This window comes from Amblyraja radiata, chromosome 20 (assembly GCF_010909765.2).
Source record: "Amblyraja radiata isolate CabotCenter1 chromosome 20, sAmbRad1.1.pri, whole genome shotgun sequence".
In the NCBI taxonomy this organism is placed as follows: domain Eukaryota; kingdom Metazoa; phylum Chordata; class Chondrichthyes; order Rajiformes; family Rajidae; genus Amblyraja; species Amblyraja radiata.
In genome coordinates, this window is record NC_045975.1 from 22,606,911 (window position 1) to 22,628,697 (window position 21,787).

General features: G+C 44.6%; 1 protein-coding gene across 3 annotated transcripts in view; it reads right to left on the bottom strand.

Moving 5' to 3' along the window:
• The window catches only part of eps8l2 (EPS8 like 2), a 104,224-nt gene that overhangs the window by 57,523 nt on the left and 24,914 nt on the right, over nt 1–21,787 (bottom strand). For 2 of the 3 annotated variants that reach the window (XM_033039035.1, XM_033039037.1), the window contains exon 2: nt 1,745–1,785. In XM_033039035.1, the coding sequence (XP_032894926.1) occupies nt 1,745–1,781 (37 nt within the window). In that variant the 5' untranslated portion in view covers nt 1,782–1,785. The remainder of the gene's footprint in view (nt 1–1,744; nt 1,786–21,787) is intronic. The other variant, XM_033039036.1, reaches the window with a different exon arrangement.

A 21,787-nucleotide genomic window follows, 5' to 3' on the forward strand; every position in this document is an offset into this window, starting at 1 on the left:
GAAATGTCACCTATTTCTTTTCTCCAGAGATGCTGCTTGACCCGCTGGGTTACTCCAGCAATTTGTGCCTATCTCCCAAGTTAAACATTCTGCTTCACAATGTTGGAAAGTATAGAAGGAGACAAACAGAATGGATATAATTCACACCATGAGCAAATGGAATTATTGAGGGATCTGAGTCAAATAACTCATTTTTCTGAAAGACATCATCAGTTGTCAGAACAGATGGCATATTGGGAAGCACAGTGCGCAGAGATAGAGTTGCTGCCTTACAGCACACTCGGGTTCGATCATGACTATGGGTGTTGTCTGTATAGAGTTGCTGGTCAGTGTGGACTTGGTGGGCTAAAGGGCTTATTTCCACACTGTATCTCTAAAAGTCTAAAGGATAGTCCCTAAGAAAGTGACCATCATTGGAACGACATTGCACTAATTATACAATTATTCTTCACTACAAGTAATCTTTTGGGGTGGGAAATTGCAACCTTCACGTGGTCTACCCTGTGTTGACTAATGCATTCAACCCGACGTGCACAAATATATAGATCAAATAGAACAAGTTCACCTACAACATTAGGCTGTGCACGCCATACGCAAGAAGAAGAAGAAGTAATCTTTTATCCACGAATAAAGAATTCATGTTTTTCTCAATTAAAATATAGCACTAACAAAATGATTCATCTTCTTAGAAAAAAAAAATTGCTGGAGTAACTCAGTGGCATCTCTGGAAGACATGGATAATTGACATTTCAAGTTGGGACCCTTCTTCAGACTCGAAAAATTGCCCATCCATGTTGTCCAGAGATGCTGCCTGACCTGATGAGTTACTCCAGCACTTTGTGTGTTTTTTAAATTATTTTATAAAGCAGCGTCTGCAGTTCCTTGTGTCTCTATGGTTTTTCTCTCTGGATGATTGCAGCACAGGTGTGAGATGGTGGCATTGCCCTTAAATTGGGATTGAGTTATGAAAATCCAGCATAATGCTTGGTAGTACTATCATAATTTGCATTTAACATGATTAACCACAGTTTTATATCACCCTTAACAAAGGTCAGAGTCATACAGCTTGGAAACAGGTTATGACCCAACTTGCCCATGCCAACTAAGATGATCCATCTACACTAGTCCCACCTGCCTGCATTTGGCCTACAGTATATCCCTCTAAACTTATCCTATCCATGTACCTGTCCAAATGCCTTTTAAATGCTGTTACAACCTGCCTCAACTACCTCTAGTAGTTTGTTCCATATACCCACCACCCACTGTGTGAAAAACTTACCTCAGGTTCCTATTAAATGGTTCCCCTATTACCTTAAACCCTATGTCCCCTGGTTCTTGATTCCCCTATCCTGGGTATAAGACACTGCGTGTTCACCCTGTCTATTCCCCTCATGATCTTATACACCTCCATGTCCAGAGATCCCAAGATACTTCCCAAGAATGCTATCAAACAAACTCTGAAACTGAACCTTGTAAAGGTATTTTCAGAAAGACAATTGAAAGCTTGGTCAAGAATCAAATTTTATGGGCTATCTTAAGCGAGGATGAAAGAAAGAGAAGCAGTGGTAAAAAGAGGTAAAGGCAGGAAATTCCAGGACTTAGTGTCTTGCCACTTGAAGATATGTAACTAACACGTAGTAACTATGTAGTGCAGTTAAACTTGGGCATGATCACACAATCAGATTGTAAGATGCACATATCTAAGACTATACAAGATAATGATCTCAGGAAGACTGCAACTCACCATATAGAGCCTTTGCACTCAACCTGCCTTCAGACATTCTGCTGTAAAAAAAGTTTAAGAAAATTAATGTTATTCACAAATGTCACTTCACAATTAATTCAGTCACAGAGTCATTCAGCACGGAAGCAACACAGTGGCGCAACGGTAGAGTTACTGTGTTACAGCGCCGGACACCCAGGTTAAATTTTGACTACAGAAGTTTGAAAACATGTACCTCCAGATTCAGGGATAGTTTCTTCCCAGCTGTTATCAGGCAACTGAACCATCCTCTCACCAAGTGGAGAGCGTTCCTGGCCTCCCATCTACATCATTGGAGACCATAGGATTATTTTTGTGGACCTTATCTTATACTTTGTCCTGTATCTGTACACTGTGGACAGCTTGATTGTAATCATGTATAGTCTTTCTGTGGACTGGATAGCATGCAGCAAAATGTTTTTTACAGGACCTCGGTGCATGTGACAATAAACTTAAATCATGAAGATAACAGCTCAATCTCCTTGTGGGAATCAGTTCTGTTCTATTACTCTTTGCGATTTGTACGTTTCTATCATTGTGCATAGTATATCGTTGTCCTCAAACATGTTTATACAATATGAGAGAGACGTGTATGTGTAAACATCAATTGTGTTTCTTCAACAGATAAACATCACCTTAATTTTGGAGTAACATAATGGGACAATACAGATAACAGAGGGGAAGAAGCTGTCTCTGAATCTACTGGTGCACGGTTTCACGCTTCTGCATCTTCTGCCTGACGGAAGCAGGGAGAAGAAGGCATGGCCAGGGTTGGAAAAGTCTTTGATTATGTTTGCTGCATTCCCAAGCCAATGGGAAGCATAGATGGAGGCAATGGCAGGGAGTGATAATGGACTGTCCGTGTGATGGACTGGGATACATCTACAGCTCGCTGCAATTTCTTGCACTCTTGGAGTCAAAGCATAGAAATATATTAAAAGGGCAAAAGTAAATGTACTATTTTTAACTGGAAGTGGCAGTTACAATAGAGCAGATAAATTAATAAGTGTAACTGGATATGATCTAATTGCCACTGGAACTGTATCTTCAATGATATTTGACATTAAGGAAGTATTGTATAGAAGGGAAAATGGAAGGTAACTCATTTTAGAATTGTTCGTTGAAAAAACTGTATAATTACATATTTTATTGGATACCCTTCAAGAAATAAAATGTTTTTAAAAAATGGATGTAAATTGCTGGGAAACCTGAAAGCAACTTAGTGATATTATTTCACAAACAAAGGACGGCACAGTGGCACGTCAGTAGAGTTGCTGCCTAATGCCCCTGTCCCACTTAGGAAACCTGAACGGAAACCTCTGGAGACTTTGTGGCCCACCCTAGGTTTCCGTGCGGTTCCCGGAGGAGCAGTCTCCCTACCTGCTTCCACTACCTGCAACCTCCGGCAACCACCAGCAACCTCCGGGAACTGCACGGAAACCTTGGGTGGGGCGCAAAGTCTCCAGAGGTTTCCGTTCAGGTTTCCTAAGTGGGACAGGGGCATTACTGCGCCAGAGACCCAGGTTCGATCCTGACTACGGGTGCTGTCTGTACAGAGTTTGTACATTCTCCCTGTAATCGCATAGGTTTCGTCCAGGTACTCCAGTTTCCTCCCACACTCCAAAGATGCACAGGTTTGTTGGTTATTTGGCTTCGGTAAAAATTGTAAATTATCCCTCATGTGTAGGATAGTGCTAGTGTACTGGGTGACCACTGGTTGGCGCAGTCTCAGTGGGCCGAAGGGCCTGTTTCCATGCTGTCTCTCTAAAGTCTGGTCCAATTACCAAAGTAAATCGTGGGCCACTAGAAAAGGCCAGGAATCCTAAACAGTGCACGCAACTTCACAGGGAGTTCAGGGAATATTTATGGCCAATTTACTTTCTTTAATTAAAATCTCCCAATATTCTGACACATAAATCAGTTTGTACAAAATGTTCATTGTCTTGGAGAACTGCCATTATGATTGTCCTCCTCCCTCTAAGTTCCTTGAATAATGGAATTTTTTATGTGGGATGTGCCTTTGACAACACCACTCATCATTTTTATGATGTTAGCAGACCTAATGAAATCATCTAATGGCATGATATCAGATAATTTATTATGGGAGGATATTGGACGTATCTTTGGAAGCTTGCATTTAGTTTTATTTGGAGATACAGCATAGAAATAGGTCCTTCGGCTCATCAAGTTCATACTGACCATCGATCACCCGTTCACACTAGTTCTATGTTATCCCACTTTCTCATCCACTCCCAACACACTATTTACAGAGGTCAATGAATCTACAAACCAGCATCCAGAATCATTATCAGAATTTCCTCTTGAAGAGGTAGTGAAAGCTGTAAATACTTTCCTTAAACTGTGTTGGAAGGGGTTAGAATGCCATTTGCAGTCTTCAACACTAGAATTGTGGAAGGTTAATTTTATTTGGCTATAAATTTTGACAACTAGCAATGTCTATATTAGCAGCAGCAGTAGTAAAGGTCAGAATAAAACAGACCTGCTTTAAAAGTTGTGCCCTTTTTATGCATTAACTTAAAAGTGATGATTGATTCATCACTAAAATACCATATCTGGAGTATTGTGCTCATATTGCAGTATTGCATTCTGCCAACCTGTCATAGGAATGGCATCTTTAAGCTGGAAAGAGTGCAGATAAGATTTATGAGGATGTTGCCAGGACTTGAGTACCTGAGCTATGGGGAGAGGTTGGGGAGGCTAGGACTTCATTCTTTGGAGTGTAGGAGGCTGAGGGGTGATCTTATATAGATGTCTAAAATCATGAGGGGAATAGAGAGGGTGAATGCACAGAGTCTTTTACCCAGAGTAGAGGAATCAAGAACTCAGAGGACATAGGTTTAAGGTGAGAGTGGAAAGATTTAATAGGAACCTGAGGGGCACTTTCTCACACAGAGGGTGGTGGGTACAGGGAACGAGCTGCCAGATGGGTAATTGAGGCAGGTAGACTTCACTTTAGACTATAGAGATACAGCATAAAAACAAGCCCTTTGGCCCGAGTCCGCGCTGACCAGCAATCACCTCATACACCAGCACTATCCTACATGCTAGGGACAATTTACAAAATCCAATTAACCTAAAAACCTGTACGTCTTTGGAATGTGGGAGGAAACTGGAGCACTAAGAGAAATCCCACGCGATCACAGGGAGAACGTACAAACCCTGTACAGACAGCACCCATAGTCAGGATCGAACCCGGGCCTTTGTGGGTGTAAGGCAGCAACTCTACCATTGCACCACTGTGCTGCCTGGTGTTATAACAACATTTAAAAAACATTTGGACATGTACATGGTTAGGAAAAGTTGAAAGGGATATGGACCAAACGCAGGCAAATGAGACTAGCTTAGATGGGGCATCTTGGTTGCCATGGGTGAGTTGGGCCGAAGGGCCTGTTTCCCTGCTATATGATAATGACTGATCATAGCAATGTGTTATCTTCATTCTCTCCACATACCAATGATAATAGGACATCAGCTACCACCGGTTATTATTCTGTGTGGACTTAAGCTCGATAGCAATTGTCTAAACTCGTTTAATCCATTACTTTTGGCAGTGAAAGCTTGCTTTACCCCCTTACTGCTAGTTAGCATCTAATGACCCAGTCCACTCTACAATCTGATGCAGAACCCAACGGCAGCAACCAAGTAGGGTTGGAGGACCGGCCTCTCTTTCTCCCTGATCTTCTGCATGTTTACATCAGGCCAGCATTGAATTACAACCAGTTGTACAAAAGTCCTATTCAGACATTAAATGGATGACAAAATATCTCTGTTCTATGCTCAAACTATATCTTTGCTCGAGGCTGAGCAATTGCACTCACTGCAACCCAATTAATGCCTACAAGAAAAGAGAATGTATCAAACCTGATACCATTAAGCTGGGAAGAATGCTGAGAAGAATTCCGAGGAAGTTGCCAGGACCCGAGGGGCCTGAGCTATAGGGAGAGGTTGGGCACACTAGGACTTTATTCCTTGGAGTGCAGGAGGCTGAGCAGTGATCTTATAGAGGTGTATAAGATCGTCAGGCCAATAGATAGGGTGAGTGCACAGGGTAGGGGATTGAAAAAACGGAGGACATAGGTTTACGGTGAGAGGGGAAAGATTTAATAGGAACCCGAGGGGATGGAATGAGCTGCCAGAGCAAACCGATGAGGCAGGTACTATAACAGCATTTAAAATATATTTGGTACATGGATAGGAAAGGTTTAGAGGGATATGGGTCAAGCGCAGGCAGGCAGGACTAGTATAGATGGAGCTTCTTGGTTAGCATGGACAAGTTGGGCCAAAGGGCCTGTTTCCATGCTATATGAATATAACTAATGTTGCGAGAGGATAACTTTATTATGTAGTACATCATTTGATTCACATAGCACAGTCACATTTTGAAGTAAGGCTAAAGGGCCTGTCCCACTTGGCAATTTTTTCGGCAACTGCCGGCATCATTGACTGAGGTATCAGGTCACCGAAAAATTTGTGGCGTGAGACGGCGGTGACGTATGACACGTGGTGTTTTTTTCAAGTGTCGTAACATTTTCTTTGTCGCCGCTGGATTTTGAATTGTTCAAAATCTTTGGCGACACCGATATGACGCCGGCAGTCGCCGAAAAAAATTGCTAAGTGGGACAGGCCCTGAAAAGTAAGGCTAACATACCATTTGTCTATTGTGACTGCAGTAGTCATGACCCGATTGTACCAGCCATAATGTCTTCAATATTTTATAAAATTGATTAAACAAAAAGGTCATGGAACACTCCCTACTGAATTTTAAACCAGTGCCATCAAATCTATCACTCCCATCAGAGAAGCCAAATTGGGATTCAACTTAACTTAGAACATAGAACAATGCAGCACAGAAGCAGGCCCTTCGGCCCACAATGTCCATGCTGAGCATGATGTCAAGATAAACTAATCTCCTCTGCCTGCACTTGATCCATATCCCTCCATTCCCTGCATAATCATGCGCTTGTCCAGAAGCCTCTTAAACACCACAATCATATCTGCCTCCACCAGTCCTTTCTTTAACATCAAGTGCTTTAGACTATAGCTTCAGAGATACAGTGCGCAAACAGGCCCTTCGGCCCACTGAGTCCGTGCCGACCAATGATTAACCCATACACTACCATGCAATATCCTAGACATGAGGGACAATTTACAAAGGTTTCAAAGGTTTCTTTATTAGTCACATACACCTAGGTGTAGTGAAATGCTTGTTGCCAATGCAGCACATAAAAAAAGAATACAAACATGACAATAATAAAGAACTTTAACATAAAAAACATTCCCCCCCCAATGATTCCCACTGTGGGGAAAGGCACTAAGTCCAGTCCCATCCCCATGTCCACCCATAGTCGGGCCTATTGAACATAGAACAATACAGAACAAACATTTTTTACTGAAGCCAATTAACCTACAAACTTGTACGACTTGAGTGTGGGAGGAAACCGGAGCACCCATAAAAAAAACCCCACGCAGTCACAGGGAGAACATACAAACTCCACACAGAGAGCACCCATAGTCAGGATCAAATGCGGGTCTCTGGCACCATAAGGCCCCAAATATACCGCTGCACTACATTTAATTACAAGAATTAATGCATTGCCTTCATTTAGGCAGCAGGAAATTTGAATGCAGCAAAAATAACTTCTGGGAGGAGATGGGAGTGTGAGGAGTGGTGGCCATTCACAGTTCAACCTGTTCTAGCTCACACAGTCCGTTTAATATGAAGGTTATAGATCATGAAGCTTGGTTTCAGATGAATGATGGCACTTTCTTGCTCAACTTTCCCTTTATATTTTCTCTTGTTTCCAGGAGAAGCATTCTTTGGTACTTTATCTCCAAAGATGAAACTGCTTGCCTGAAACCAAACCCTAGTACTCTGACAATTGCACATTGTTTAACTTCAAGCCCCGATGTAGTGGTTTGGACAACAGCCAAAGTTGACTTTATTATCCACCGACCATCTCTGTTAGTTCCGTCAGAAAGGAAGGATGAGTGTTGTGAAGAAAGACGTGTCCCCCACCCCCAATACCTCGCAATCGTCTGAATGAATGAATAAGTTTATTGGCCAAGTATTCACATACAAGGAATTTGCCTTGGTGCTCCGCCCGCAAGTGACAACATGACATAGTGACAGTTAAGAATGATACATAAAACATTAATGTTTAATGAGGAAGGGTCCCAACTCGAAATGTCACCTATCCATGTTCTCCAGAGATGCTGCGTGACCTGCTAAGGTAATCCAGCACTTTGTGTCCAAAGATGAGAGTTTAATTTAGTTTAAAGTACAGCATGAAACGAGGTTATAACCCTTTGGTTATCCCTCCATTACCTGCATATCCATGTGCCTATCTAAAATATCTTAAATGCTACTACAGGTCCACCTCCGATTTTCCGACACTTCCGATAATCCTGTCAAACACCCCCACCCGAACGTCCCCCTGAAAATGTGGCGCCTAAGTGGCCGATCTAGACCCCAATGGTAATTGCCGTCTGCAGCAGGGGCCCTGGAACTCTGGCCCTGCCGGAGCCGGCAGATCCGTTCCCATAGCCGACTTCCATAGCTAATTTACCGGGCCGGTATTACCCCCCCCACCCACCAGACCGTGACCTCTGTTGGTCTGGCAAAACGGATAATACGGCTACCACGGGTGCTAAAAAATTAGTGGTGGACCTGTATCATATCTGCCTTCACCACCACCCTTGGCAATACATTGTGTTCAGGACACCAGCAGTTTCCTGTGTCATTAATTATAATTACTTTGAGAAAAGAGATAAAATGCCTGAACCAATTTGTCTAGGTGCTTTTTACATTAATCCTTGGAACCTTAGAAAGTGGGACTAACAATATGCTTTCATGCATCTTTTTATTCCAGCACACTGAGATTAAAAAAAAGGAATATTGGCAGAATGCAATGTAATAATGACGATGATTTAAAGAATCCATCAGCCAAATGAATTGGCACCATTGCAGAGCAATATTGACAATGGAGACACAAGGAACTGCAGATGTTGCAATCTAGAGTAAAGCGCAAATTGTCATCGTCATAAAGCTGTCAAACAGCATTGAAACAGGCCATTTGGCCCAACTTGCCCACGTCAACAAACATGTCCCATCTACACTGGTCCCACCTGCCTGCATTTTGGCCCTTATCCTTCTAGACCTATCCTGACTGAAGAAGGTTCTCAACCCAAAACGTCACCCATTCCTTCTACCCGGGGATGCTGCCTGTCCTGATGAGTTACTCCGGCATTTTATGTCTATCCTCTCCATGGACCTGTCAAAATGTTTCGTAAACGTTGCGATAGTTCCCGCCTCAACTACCTCCTCCGACAGTTTGTTCCATATACCTAGCCCCCTTTGTTAAAAAAAAATTGCCCCTCAGGTTCCTATTCTTCCAGATTTATTCATATTCAATTGTTCCCCCGCTTCACCTTAAACCTCTGCCCTCTGGTTCTCAATTCCCATACTCTGTGTATTCACCCTGCTTCAGATTGAATGTAGTACGGGGTAGAAAGCTGGAAGAGAGGTGGGAGGTGGACAAAGCCTGGCAAGTGATAGGAGGATACAGGCAAGGCCAGAGGTGACAAGGAGACAAAAAACTGCATCGCTGCCTGGCAAATTCATTTCACTGATTTGACTGAGAAAACAGGACCAATATGCAAAGCCAGAGGGAGGAATATTGGAGGAAGGGGATGGAAGGAGGGGGCGGCAAGTGGGGTTGGGCAGAGTGGGATAATGGGAGAAATGCGAGATGGCACAGGAGAAAGAGAGGAGCAAGGGATAGTATAATGGGGCTGTGCCACTAGGGCGACCAAATCCACGAGTTCTGGCGAGTTTGCCCTCGACTCATACTCGCAGCATGGTCGACACGAGGTTGTAGGAGGTCTTTGTAACTCTCCTTCATGTTCGAGAGTGGTCCCCGTGTACTCGAGGCCTCAGCTAGGTTGCGGCATATTTTCAACATGTTTAAAAATGGCGGAGGATGAATACAAATACAACACATAATCCTCCGCCATTTCTGCCACCTCCAACGTGACGCCACCACTCGCCACATCTTCCCATCTCCCCCCATGTCTGCCTTCCGCAAAGACCGCTCCCTCCGCAACTCCCTCGTCAATTCTTCCCTTCCCTCCCGCACCACCCCCTCCCCGGGCACTTTCCGTTGCAACCGCAAGAAATGCAACACCTGACCCTTCACCTCCCCCCTCGACTCCATTCAAGGTCCCAAGCAGTCGTTCCAGGTGCGACAAAGGTTCACCTGTATCTCCTCCAACCTCATCTACTGCATCCGCTGCTCTAGATGTCAGCTGATTTACATCGGTGAGACCAAGCGTAGGTTGGGCGACCGTTTCGCCGAACACCTCTGCTCAGTCCGCAATAACCTACCTGACCTCCCGGTGGCTCAGCACTTCAACTCCCCCTCCCATTCCCAATCCGACCTCTCTGTCCTGGGTCTCCTCCATTGCCAGAGTGAGCAACAGCGGAAATTGGAGGAACAGCACCTCATATTCCGTCTGGGGTCCTTGCGTCCTTATGGCATCAACATTGAATTCCCCCAATTTGGCTAGCCTGTGCTGTCTCCTCCCCTTCCTTCACCCTCTAGCTGTCTCCTCCCACCCTCCCATCTGCCCGCCCTCGGGCTCCTCCTCCTCCTCCCTTTTTCCTTCTTTCTTTCCCCACCCCCCATCAGTCTGAAGAAGGGTTTCGGCCCGAAACGTCGCCTATTTCCTTCGCTCCATAGATGCTGCTGCACCCGCTGAGTTTCCCCAGCAATTTTGTGTACCTTTAGTAAGAACAGGTGTTCGACGGTCAGAGATACAAAATGCTGCATTAACTCAGCAGGTCAGGCAGCATCTTTGGAGAAAATGAATAGGTGACATTTAGAGTCAAGACTCAAAGGGCCTGATCCCATGCTATACTTTTCAATCAATCAATTGAAACCATCTATATCAAAAAGGCAACAATCAAAGAGTGCCCAGGAATATGTTTCTGGTCATTGCATGAAAGAAAGGTGATGTGGCCATTGCATGAAAGAAAGGTGATGTGACCATTGTAGATGGTGCCCTTGCTATTCCTGACAATGGTTTATTGTCTACTCTTTATGATAGTCATGTCCAGGAACTTGCATTGTGCAAACATTACTTGTCATTCACCAGGCAAGCCTGAAAAAAACTCAAAGTGCTGGAGTAACTCAGTGGCTCAGGCAACATCTCTGGAGAACATATATCGGAGTTGTTTTGAGTCAACACCATTCTTCGGTCTTATTGCGGGGTGTGGGGGAGATGAAAATTGGAAGAGAGGGGCAGGATAAAATATGGCAGGGAATAGGTTGATAAGGGCGAGGGGGGCAGTTGATATGCAGATGGTTGGATAAAGGCAAGAGATAAAAAGACAGAAGGTGTTAGTGAAAAGGATTGAAGAGTTGCGAATTGTGAGGCCAGAGGAAGGAATGTAGGTGGAAGGGGAGGAGACGGAGGGAGTCCAGGTGGGAGTGGGGGAGGGGAAAGGGGCAGTGTGGGGGAGAAAGGGAAGGAGGAGCGGAGTAGGGTTGTTAGAAGTTACCTAAAGTTGTACAATTCAATGTTTAGTGATCTACCGGGTGGCGCTGTCAGCGATGGCAGCCTCACCAATGGTCTGTCTGTCTTTTTGTCTTTTTTGTTTTATTTTTAGTGAGTTTTTAAAAGTTTGTGTTAATGTTCTCCGTTCACTCTGCGGCCCAACATCATGGAGTTGGTGGCCTTGCTCGAGGCTGACTTTGAGCCCCACTGCGGGGCCGTGGACTTGCCATCGGAGCGTGTGATCCCTTGCTTGGGATCGACACTCCAACCGCGCGCGGCCTGCGGATTTCACTATCGAGGAGCTCGCAGATAGAGACTGATGTCGGGAAGCTCCAGTCGCAGAAGGTTTGACTAGCTCCAACCCAGGGTCTCACCCGGCTCAGGGAAGCCAAGATCCCCCCCAATGATGGAGCTTGATCGCCCCGATGCAGAGGACCTGACCCCCAGCTATGGGAGCCAAGATCGTCCCATCAACGGAAGGCTGGAGGCCGCCGACTGCGGGAGGCTAAAGAAGGGAAGAGATTGAACTTTTTTTTCACCTTCCATCACGGTGAGGGTGGAGGGTGTCACTGTACTGGATATTTATGTTATATGGTTATATAATGGAGGGTTATGGTCTGAGTGCAGGTAGATGGGACTAGGGGAGAATAAGTGTTCGGCACGGACTAGAAGGGCCGAGATGGCCTGTTTCCGTGCTGTAATTGTTATATGGTTATAGGTGGTGTAGACAGCTTCACTGGAAATAGAACTGGTACTGTCACACTGTCTATCCTTTGTGTGAAGAGGGTCTTGGTATAAAGTCTAAAGTCTTTAAAAAAACAAAGGGCAGCACTGTGGTTCAGCGATAGAGTTACTGCCTCCCGGGTTCAATCCAGGCTACGGATGCTGTCTGTACAGAGTTTGTATGTTCTCCCTGTGACTATGTGGGATTTCTTCAGCTGCTCCGGTTTCCTCCAACACTCGAAAGACGTACAGGTTTGCAGTTTATTAGGCCTCTGTAAATTGTAAATTGTCCCTCGTGTGTAGGATAGAGCTAGCGTACGGGGTAATTGCTGGTCAGCGCTGACTCGATGGGCCAAAGGGCCTGTTTCCATACAGTATCTCTAAAGTCCAAAATCTCTCTGAGGATGGTACCAGTGGACAGAGGAATCTGTTGGAGGTTAATTGCTGAGTAATAGAATTTCTTCATGTTGGCTCTCTCAGCAGCAACTTTAAACCATTACTGGTTCTGGCGTTTCACCATTTGCAAATAGGGGAGTTATTATTTCACAGCAAATATTTATACCTTAGGAGATTAGGGTGAACCTTGACTTGGAGGTGTGCAAACAAAGGATGGGAGTAGGATTGAGTAAAATAATCCCATAAAATTGTGACACCAAGGGGAAAAGGAAGTAAGAAAAATGATTCACCGTCACACCAATAGACCAAATAAACAGTACAGTAAATAGACAATAGGTGCAGGAGTAGGCCATTCAGCCCTTCGAGCCAGCACTGCCATTCAATGTGATCATGGCTGATCATTCCCAATTAGTACCCTGTCCCTGCCTTCTCCCCATATCCTCTGACTCTGCTATCTTGAAGAGCCCTATCTAGCTCTCTCTTGAAAATCAGCATCAATGGTGCTAGGCAGAAATATCGGCAACAAAGGGACACAAAGTATTTAGTTTAGTGATAACAGTGCAGAAACAGGCCCTTTGACCCACCGAGTCTATGCCGACCAGCGATCCCCATACACTAGCACTAGGGACCATTTACAATTTTTACCAAAGTCAAATTAACTTGCAAATCTTTCTGTGTTTGGAGTGTTGGAGGAAACCGGAGCACCCAGAGAAAACCCACATGGACACAGGATGTACAAACTCCGTACAGACAGCACATAGTCAGTTTGAAGCCAGGTATCTAGTGCTGTAAGGCACTACTCTACCATTGTGATACTATGCTGCCCTTAACTTGGCATCACGATACCAAGTTAAACTAACCTCCTCTGCCTGCACATGATCTCTATTCCCCCATTACCTGCATATCCACGTACCCATGTAAAAACCTCTTAAACACCACTATCGTATCTGCCTCCACCACCACCCTGGGAGCACACTCCAGGCACCCACTGCTCTCTGTATAAAAAACTTTTCCCCTCTAACCTTAAAACTGTGCCCTCTGGACTAGAACGGGGAGAAGAAGGACTGATTGGGCTCGGAGGAGTGAAGTGTGCGTATGCAGCTCGCCTGCCCTTGCCTTTATTTTGCACTATTTTCAAACACACCCATTATTTTCAGTCGCGTATCTGCAACAGGCCTGACGGAACCATGTTGGAGAACCAGTGTTGGAATAGATGACATTTCGGGTCGAGACCTTTAGATTGAGAGTCAGGGGAAAGGGAAATGAGAGATATTGAAGGTAAATAGAACAAACGAGACAGAGCCGACAATTAATCCATCTGGTTAGTGTTTTGTGAAGAAGCTGACCAAGAGTTGACAGACATAAATCAGGAACGATGTTCGTTGTTTGCTTTGGCAGACGCTCAACATCCACATTAAAACCTGATTGCACACGCCTCCCACAACTATGAATTCAAAATATTAATGCTGGACATGCATAACTAATCTGTCAATGCCTGAAGGAGAAAGCCCAGACGACATTTTAGATTTGCCACCTTCCATGCAATTGTGTCCGAATGGTTTTCCTGAAGAATTAGCCATTAACACATGTTGGAAGGAACTGCAGATACTGGCTTACACTGAAATTAGACCAGAATGTTGGAGTAACTCAGCAGCTCAGGCAGTGTTACTGGAGAAAATAAATAGATGACATTTTGGGTTAAGACCCTCCTTTGGTTTGAGAGTCAGGGGAAAGGAAAATGAGAGATAGAGGGTAAATAGAACAAATTAATGAACCCATTAACTCCCTCATTTACTCATTGCATTTGGGCTTAATTGAGATCCGGACCTCAGGTGCTGTCGGTGTGGAATTTGCAAGTTCTTCTTGTAACTACATGGACTTCTTCCCACATCGCAAAGTTGCACATCACAGTGCTGCAGCAGGTTAAGCTGCTGCCTCAGTACTTGAGACTCAGATTCAATCTTGACCCCAGGTGCTGACTGTGTGGAGTTTGCACATTCACCCCGTGACTGTTTGCGTTTCCTCCGGTTTCCTCCCACACTCCAAAGACATATAGGTTTGTAGGTTAATTGGCTTTGACAACTGTTCCTGGTGTGTAGGATAGTGCTGGTGTATGGGGTGATCACAGGCAGTGGCGGACTGGGTCTAAAAATATTGGTTGCCAGGAGACAAAGGGGGCCCACTTCATCAGGGGCCCACTTGATATAGGGGCCCCACTTGATATAGGGGCCCCACTTGATATAGGGGCCCCACTTGCCATCGGGCAAGCTGACACCCTGGCCAGTCCGCCACTGATCGCAGGTCGGCGTGGGCTGAAGGGCCTGTTTCTGCCTGTTTCTGCACTGTATCTCTAAAGTCTACAGTTAAAAGGAATTACTTGACCTTCCACAATGACACTACTGTTCAGTCTTTGTAACATGATGGTGAAATATCTGTTGAAATGACAAATAACTTCCAAAATATTCACGAGCGAGTTTCTATTGACTAAATGAGTAACTCGACTTGTAATTTGGCTCAGCTGGTTAAGGGACAGGCATTCACAGCACAGATCACCAGTCAGTCACATGAATCATCACCAAACATAAGAGACAACATCCGCCTGATAGAGAAATGTAGAGGAACCAGTTTTTCAAGTCCCTCCACACTCTGGAGAAGCATTTTCCATTCCTGTCAACATTTTTTGCTCACATTTGCAAAATGTGAAGTTACAATACTTCCATATCTTCTGTTGAATTGAATTTATTGAAAAAGACACCTTTGAAACTGGCCATTCGGCCCACCCAGTCCATGCCGACCAGCGATCACCTTATTGCGCTGGTTCGATGTTATCCCATGTTCTCTTCGATGGATTTGTAAGAGGGTCAAAGTTTAAAGTGGATGTGCAGGACAAGTTTCCTTTACACAGAGGGGTGGTGGGGGCCTGGAATGCACAGCCTGAGATGGTGGTTGTGGCAGATCCGATAATGGCGTTTAAGAGAGTGTTGGCCAGGCACATGGATATGCAGGGAAGGGAGGGATATGGAACATGTGCAGGCAGGGGAGATTAGTTTAACTTTTTTTAAAGTTCAGTTTAGTTTAGAGATACAGCACGGAAACAGGCCCTTCGGCCCACTAAGTCCATGCCGACCAACGATCCTCGTACACCAGGATAGGAGTCTATCCTACACTCTAGGGACAATTTACAATCTTGTAACCTACAAAGCTGTACGTCTTTGGAGTGTGGGAGGAAAACGGAGCACCCGGTGGAAAACCCACGCGTTCACGGGGCAAACACCCAAACTCCATACACCAGCATCCTCATTCAGTATGTTCTCTGGCACTGAAGCCACCAACTCTACGCTGCGACACTGTGCCACCCTTAACTTGCCGTCATGTTTGGCGCAGACAATGTGGGCTGAAGAACCTGTTCATGTGCTGTACTGTTCTATACCGAAGATAGACACAAAATGCTGGAGTAACTCAGCGGGGCAGGCAGCATCTCTGGAGAGCATGAATGGGTGATGTTTCTGGACCGAAACGTCACCCATTCATTTCCTCCAGAGATGCTGCCTGTCCCGCTGAGTTGCTCCAGCATTTAGTGCTGATCTTCGGTGTAAACCAGCATCTGCAGTTCCTTCCTACACTGTTTTATGTTCTACTTGTACATTTGTCAAAGGGCTGCAGATCTTCTGCAAGGGAAAAGGGAAAAGCTGTAACCTGCTCAGACTGTATAAAGTTGTACAGTGTAGATGTAGGCCCTTCATCCATCACGTCTATGCTGACCATCATGCTGATCCATTCTGATCCCACCGGCCTGTGTTAATTCCACATCTCTCTATGCCCTGCTAATTCAAGTGCTTGTTGAATGTTACTGTACCCGTCTCCACCTTTGGCAGTTCATTCCAACTAATCTTTATGTGGAAAACATGTCCCTCGAATCCCCTTCAAGCACATTCTCAAAGAACAGACAGTTTCTGATGAGGTTGATTAGGATAAAAGTCACTGAAGGCCAATAAACAAATCAATCCTGTTCTCTGACAGGTTTACTGCACATTTAGGCTATCAGTCCTAGAGAACATTTCAAGAATGTAAAGCAGCCCCAGTTAACTGAAAATTTTAATCTGACCCTACACAGCAAGAGATCCTCAAAACTGATCATTGATGCATAAAGGACCACTCATGCACAAGCAAGTCTTCACAGCAAGGGTCCTTAAAGGGAATCTACCCAAGTAGGGGGGAATCCATTACTGGGCAGCACAGTGGCACAGCTAGTAGAGCCGCCCAGTGTTGGACTGTGAGCGCCAGGTTCGATCCTGACCTTTGGCGCAGTCAGTGTGTAGAGTTTGTACGTTCTTTCTGTGACCACGTTAGTTTCCTCCGGGTGACGAGCCTGTTTCTACACCGTATCTTTCAATTCCATTATAATTTTAATTTCAATTTTAATTCCAATTTTTATTACAATTCAATGGGGCATCTTGGTTAGCATGGGCAAGTTGGGCAGAAGGGCCTGTTTCCATGCTATATAGCTCCATGGCTAACTCGCATTGTAATACACCAGGCACCATCATATTCTTAAAAAGACCCAAAGTGCTGGAATAACTAAGTGGGTCAGGCTGCATCTGTGGAGAACATGGATAGATGATGTTTTGGGTCGAGACACTTCTCCTACCATCAGATCCTTGTGCGGCAAGGCGTGTGGTAATCCCTGTGATGTTGTCAAGGGGTGTAAGATTAGAAGGAAGTTACCTCAAATAACACTGGCGGCTATGGTGCACCAACATTTCCAGGTGATTTCCAATCTACCCAATAAACTTTGCTTAATCATACTCTACAAGATGAGTCAGCAACATAAATGTGGGTGTGGGCAACCAACCTCTATTGTTTAATTATCCATCTATTTATATTCTTTCACTCGACACTACTTTGAACCTCATAGCTTTGCACTTTGACTTCCATGATGTACTGCACAGTTGATAGTCTGAAGAAGGGTCCTGACCCGAAACATCACCCATCCTTTTTCTCCAGAGATGCTGCCTGACCCGCTCAGTTACTCCAGCAGTTTGCATCTATAATCGGGTCCCTTCTGAACAATTGTGACTTCCACACACTCGCCCTATGCTTAATTTTAACTCATGCGCATTTTTAAATTTCAAGTTATACATCAATGCTTTAGCAGTTCAGCACTAGATGGTTGCGGTGGGCACTCTTTATAGAGTCATAGCTTCATACAGCACAGAATCAGGCCTTTCAGCCCAACTTGTCCATGTTGACCAGGTTGCCCTATCCTAAGCTAGTTGCATTTGCCCTGGTTTCACCTGTATCCCTCTAAACCTTTCCTACCCCTGTCCCTGTCCCTGTCCAAGTGTATTTTAATGCTGTTACAGCACCTGCCTCAACTACCTCCTCTGGCAGCTTGTTCCATATACCCACCACCCTCTGGGTGACAACTTGCCCCTCAGATTCCTATTAAATCTTTCCTCTCTTACTTAAACCCATGTCCTCTAGTTCTTCATTCCCCTTCCCTGGGTAAAATATTGTGGATTCACCCTATTTGTTCCCCTCATGATTTTATACACCTCCATAAGATCACACCTCGACCTCCTGCGCTTCAGGGAATAGTCCTGGCCTGCACAACTTCTCCCAATAGCTCAGGCCCTAGAGTCCTGGCAACATCCATATTAGTCTTCTCTGCACTCTTCCCAGCATAATGACATCTTCCTATAGCAGGGTGACCAAAATTGAACACAATACCCCAAGTGCGTGCTCACCAATGTCTTGTACAACTTGTATTGGTTTATTATTAGCAATTGTACCAAGTGAAAAGCTTTTGTTTGCATGTTTTCCAATTAAATCAGATCATGCTATACATGATGCAAATCAATCATGTACAACAGGTAGATCAAAGAGAAAAATACCAAATTGCAGACAATAATTTACAGTTGAGGCATTGCAGTCCCAGAGAAAACTCAGAGGTCTGCAATGAGGTAGGTTGGAAGATCGGGACTACATCCTAGCTTGTGGTACCCTACATCCGGGCTGTTCGGTAGTGTGAAAACAGTGGTGAAGAAGCTGTTCTCGAGTCTGATGGTACATGTTTTCAAGCTTTTGTATATTCTGCCCGATGGGAGAGGGGAGAAGAAAGAATGAAAACAGTCCTTAATTATGTTAGTTGTTTTCCCCTAAGGCAGCGTGAGGTTTAGAGATACAGCATAGAAACACGCCCTTTGGCCCGAGTGAATGCCAACCAACCTGTCTGTCCTACACACCAGGGACAATTTATAGTAGCCAATTAACCTATAAACCTCCCCGTCTTTGTAGTGTGGAAGGAAACTGGAGAACCCGGAGAAAACCCACACGATCACAGGGAGGACGTGGAAAGTCCATACAGACAGCTTACAAATAAGGCCAGCTTATACACCAATGCTCCAGTTAATACCACCAACCAAAGGAATGAACTTTGCTTGTGTGAAATTCTGTACTTTATGAGGGGGGGTCTTATAGAAACTTACAAAATTCTTAAGGGGTTGGACAGGCTAGATGCAGGAAGATTGTTCCCGATGTTGGGGAAGTCCAGAACAAGGGGTCACAGTTTAAGGATAAAGGGGAAATCGTTTAGGACTGAGATGAGAAAAATATTTTTTACACTGAGAGTGGTGAATCTCTGGAACTCTCTGCCACAGAATGTAGTTGAGGCCAGTTCATTGGCTATATTTTAGAGGGAGTTAGATGTGGCCCTTGTGGCTAAAGGGATCAGGGGGTATGGAGAGAAGGCAGGTACAGGATACAGAGTTGGATGATCAGCCATGATCATATTGAATGGCGGTGCAGTCTCGAAGGGCCGAATGGCCTACTCCTGCACCTATTTTCTATGAACTCTTTTTGCATCCCCGTGTTAAAACTTCAATCTAGTTGGTTTTCCAATGAATGTCTAAGTCATTATCATTTAAAATTCACCTGCTCCTGTGTATTTGAAAAAGAGCTTGTGAAACAACAACAAACAAATACCTGTGATATTTGTGTCCCTATTTCATCAATATTATCTTAGTTTAACGCTATCATGTTCAGCATTGACATTATGGTCCGAAGGGCCTGTTCCTGTGCTATATACACAGTTCAGTGTCGGAAGGAACTGCAGATGCTGGTTTACACCGAAGATAAACACAAAAAGCTGAAGAAGGGTCTCGACCCGAAATGTCACCTATTCCTTCTACCCAGAGATGCTGCCTGTCCCGCTGAGTTACTCCAGCATTTTGTGACTGTTCTAGGTTCTACTTATATATTTTCCTGTCAATGCGCTGCATATTTTGTGCATGGGAAATGGGAAAAGCTGTAACTTGCTCAGAACAAATGTATAAAGATGCACAGCGCAGAATCAGCCCTTTGGCCCATCGCGTCAATGCCGACCATCACGCCCGTCCATACTGTCCCCACAGGCCTGTGTTAATTCCACATCTCTCTATGCCCGATCATTCATGTGCCGGTTAAATGTTACTGTTCCCGTCTCTACCTCATCCTCTGGCCGTTCATTTCAACTAATCTCTATGTGGAAAAAAAACCCACCCATCAACTCCCCTTCAAAATGGAGAAAGCGGTGTTATCCTGCACTGTAGATGCTTTGGAGAGAAGGTTCCTGTGCATGGGCATCATTCTGCACGTCACCCACAGTCCATGGCAAGATCCACCTCAAGAGATCAACAGTCCGGGCGAGGGAGATGAAAAGTGGACCGGAGTATTAGCTGGATTACTTCTCCTTACATTTACAGGGATCTCCACTTCCCTCCTCTGGTCCTACATCGCTTTGAACCCCATTGGCTGGACCTCCATTGCTTGGACCTCCAGTGTTAGTTCTGAGAATTATCTGCAATGGGTGGCACGATAGAGCAACGATAGAGTTGCTGCCTTAAAGCACCACAGACCCGGGTTCAATCCTTTCAACTTGTGCTGTCTGTACGGAGTTTATACGTTCTAATTGGCTTGGTAAAATTATAAATTGCCCCTAGTGTGTAGCACAGCATTAGTGTGTGGAGATCACTGGTCGGCACAGACTAAGTGGGCCGAAGGGCCTGTTTCTGCGTTGTTTCTCTAAACTAAACTTCCCAAGGCTGTGCACCAGAGTGCATCTGATTTGTACTTTTGCGTATATTAAAAGTTGTTTCAAAAGAGGATAGAGGTCATCATAAACTTATGGACAAACAGGTGTGGGCAGTTGAAAGGATGGGCATTAACTAGGCAGCATGTTTATCTTATATTACTATTTGGAGTTGGATCAGTGAAGGAATAAGCAAAGATTAGTAGATTATGTTTTACATATATACATATTTAAGTCAATAGTGACTTTAATTTGCTAGGATTGACACTGGTCAGGAAACAGGAGACTTCAATAGCGATTCAGCTCAGAAGAGTACTCAGAAGCAACTGAACCATCCTACCAACAACTAGAGAGCAGTCCTGAACTACTACCGACCTCATTGGAGATCCTCGGACTATCTCTAACTTTGATCGGTCCTTACTGGCATTATCTTGCGCTATATGTTATTCCTGTTTATCTGTATCTGTACACTGTGAATGGCTCAATTGTATTCATGTGTTGTCTTTCCGCTGACTGGTTAGTTTTTATTTAGTTTTAGAGATACAGCGACCCCTTCGACCCACCGAGTCCGCACCAACCAGTGATCCCCGCACATTAACACTATCCGACACACACTAGAGACAATTTACATTTATACCAAGCAAATTAACCTACAAACCTGTACGTCTTTGGAGTGTGGGAGGAAGCAAAGACCTCAGGGAAAACCCACGCGGTCACAGGGAGAACATACAAACTCAGTACAGACAGCACCCGTAGCAAGGATCGAACCTGGGTATCTGGCGCTGGCTCTACCACTACACCACCGGTTAGCACACAAGCTTTTCACTGTACCTCAGAACACATGACAATAAACTAAACAGTCTCTTCACACACTCTCTCGGACTTCATTTTACGGTAATGAATAAGCATTGATGAGGGATCTATAAATAAAGATGATTACGTGATGTGGAAGACTGGTTTTAGGTTTGATTCTAGGTCAAGGTGGTTGAGCTGGAAAAGCTGGTCCAATTTCAAACCAATCACCACCTTTTGAATCGTTCACGTCAGAGTTATGGAGCTGTACTATGCGGAAAATCAGGTCCTCCATCGCAACGTCCATGTTGACCTACTGGTCTACCCGAGCCCGTCCCATTTCCCTCCAAATGGAAAATCATACAATGCTCGTGTGAGGAAACAGATGATATCTTTCGTGATTGTACAGAATCAGTGGGGTTTAGTTTATTGTTTATTGTCACGTGTACTGAGGTACAGTGAAAAACATT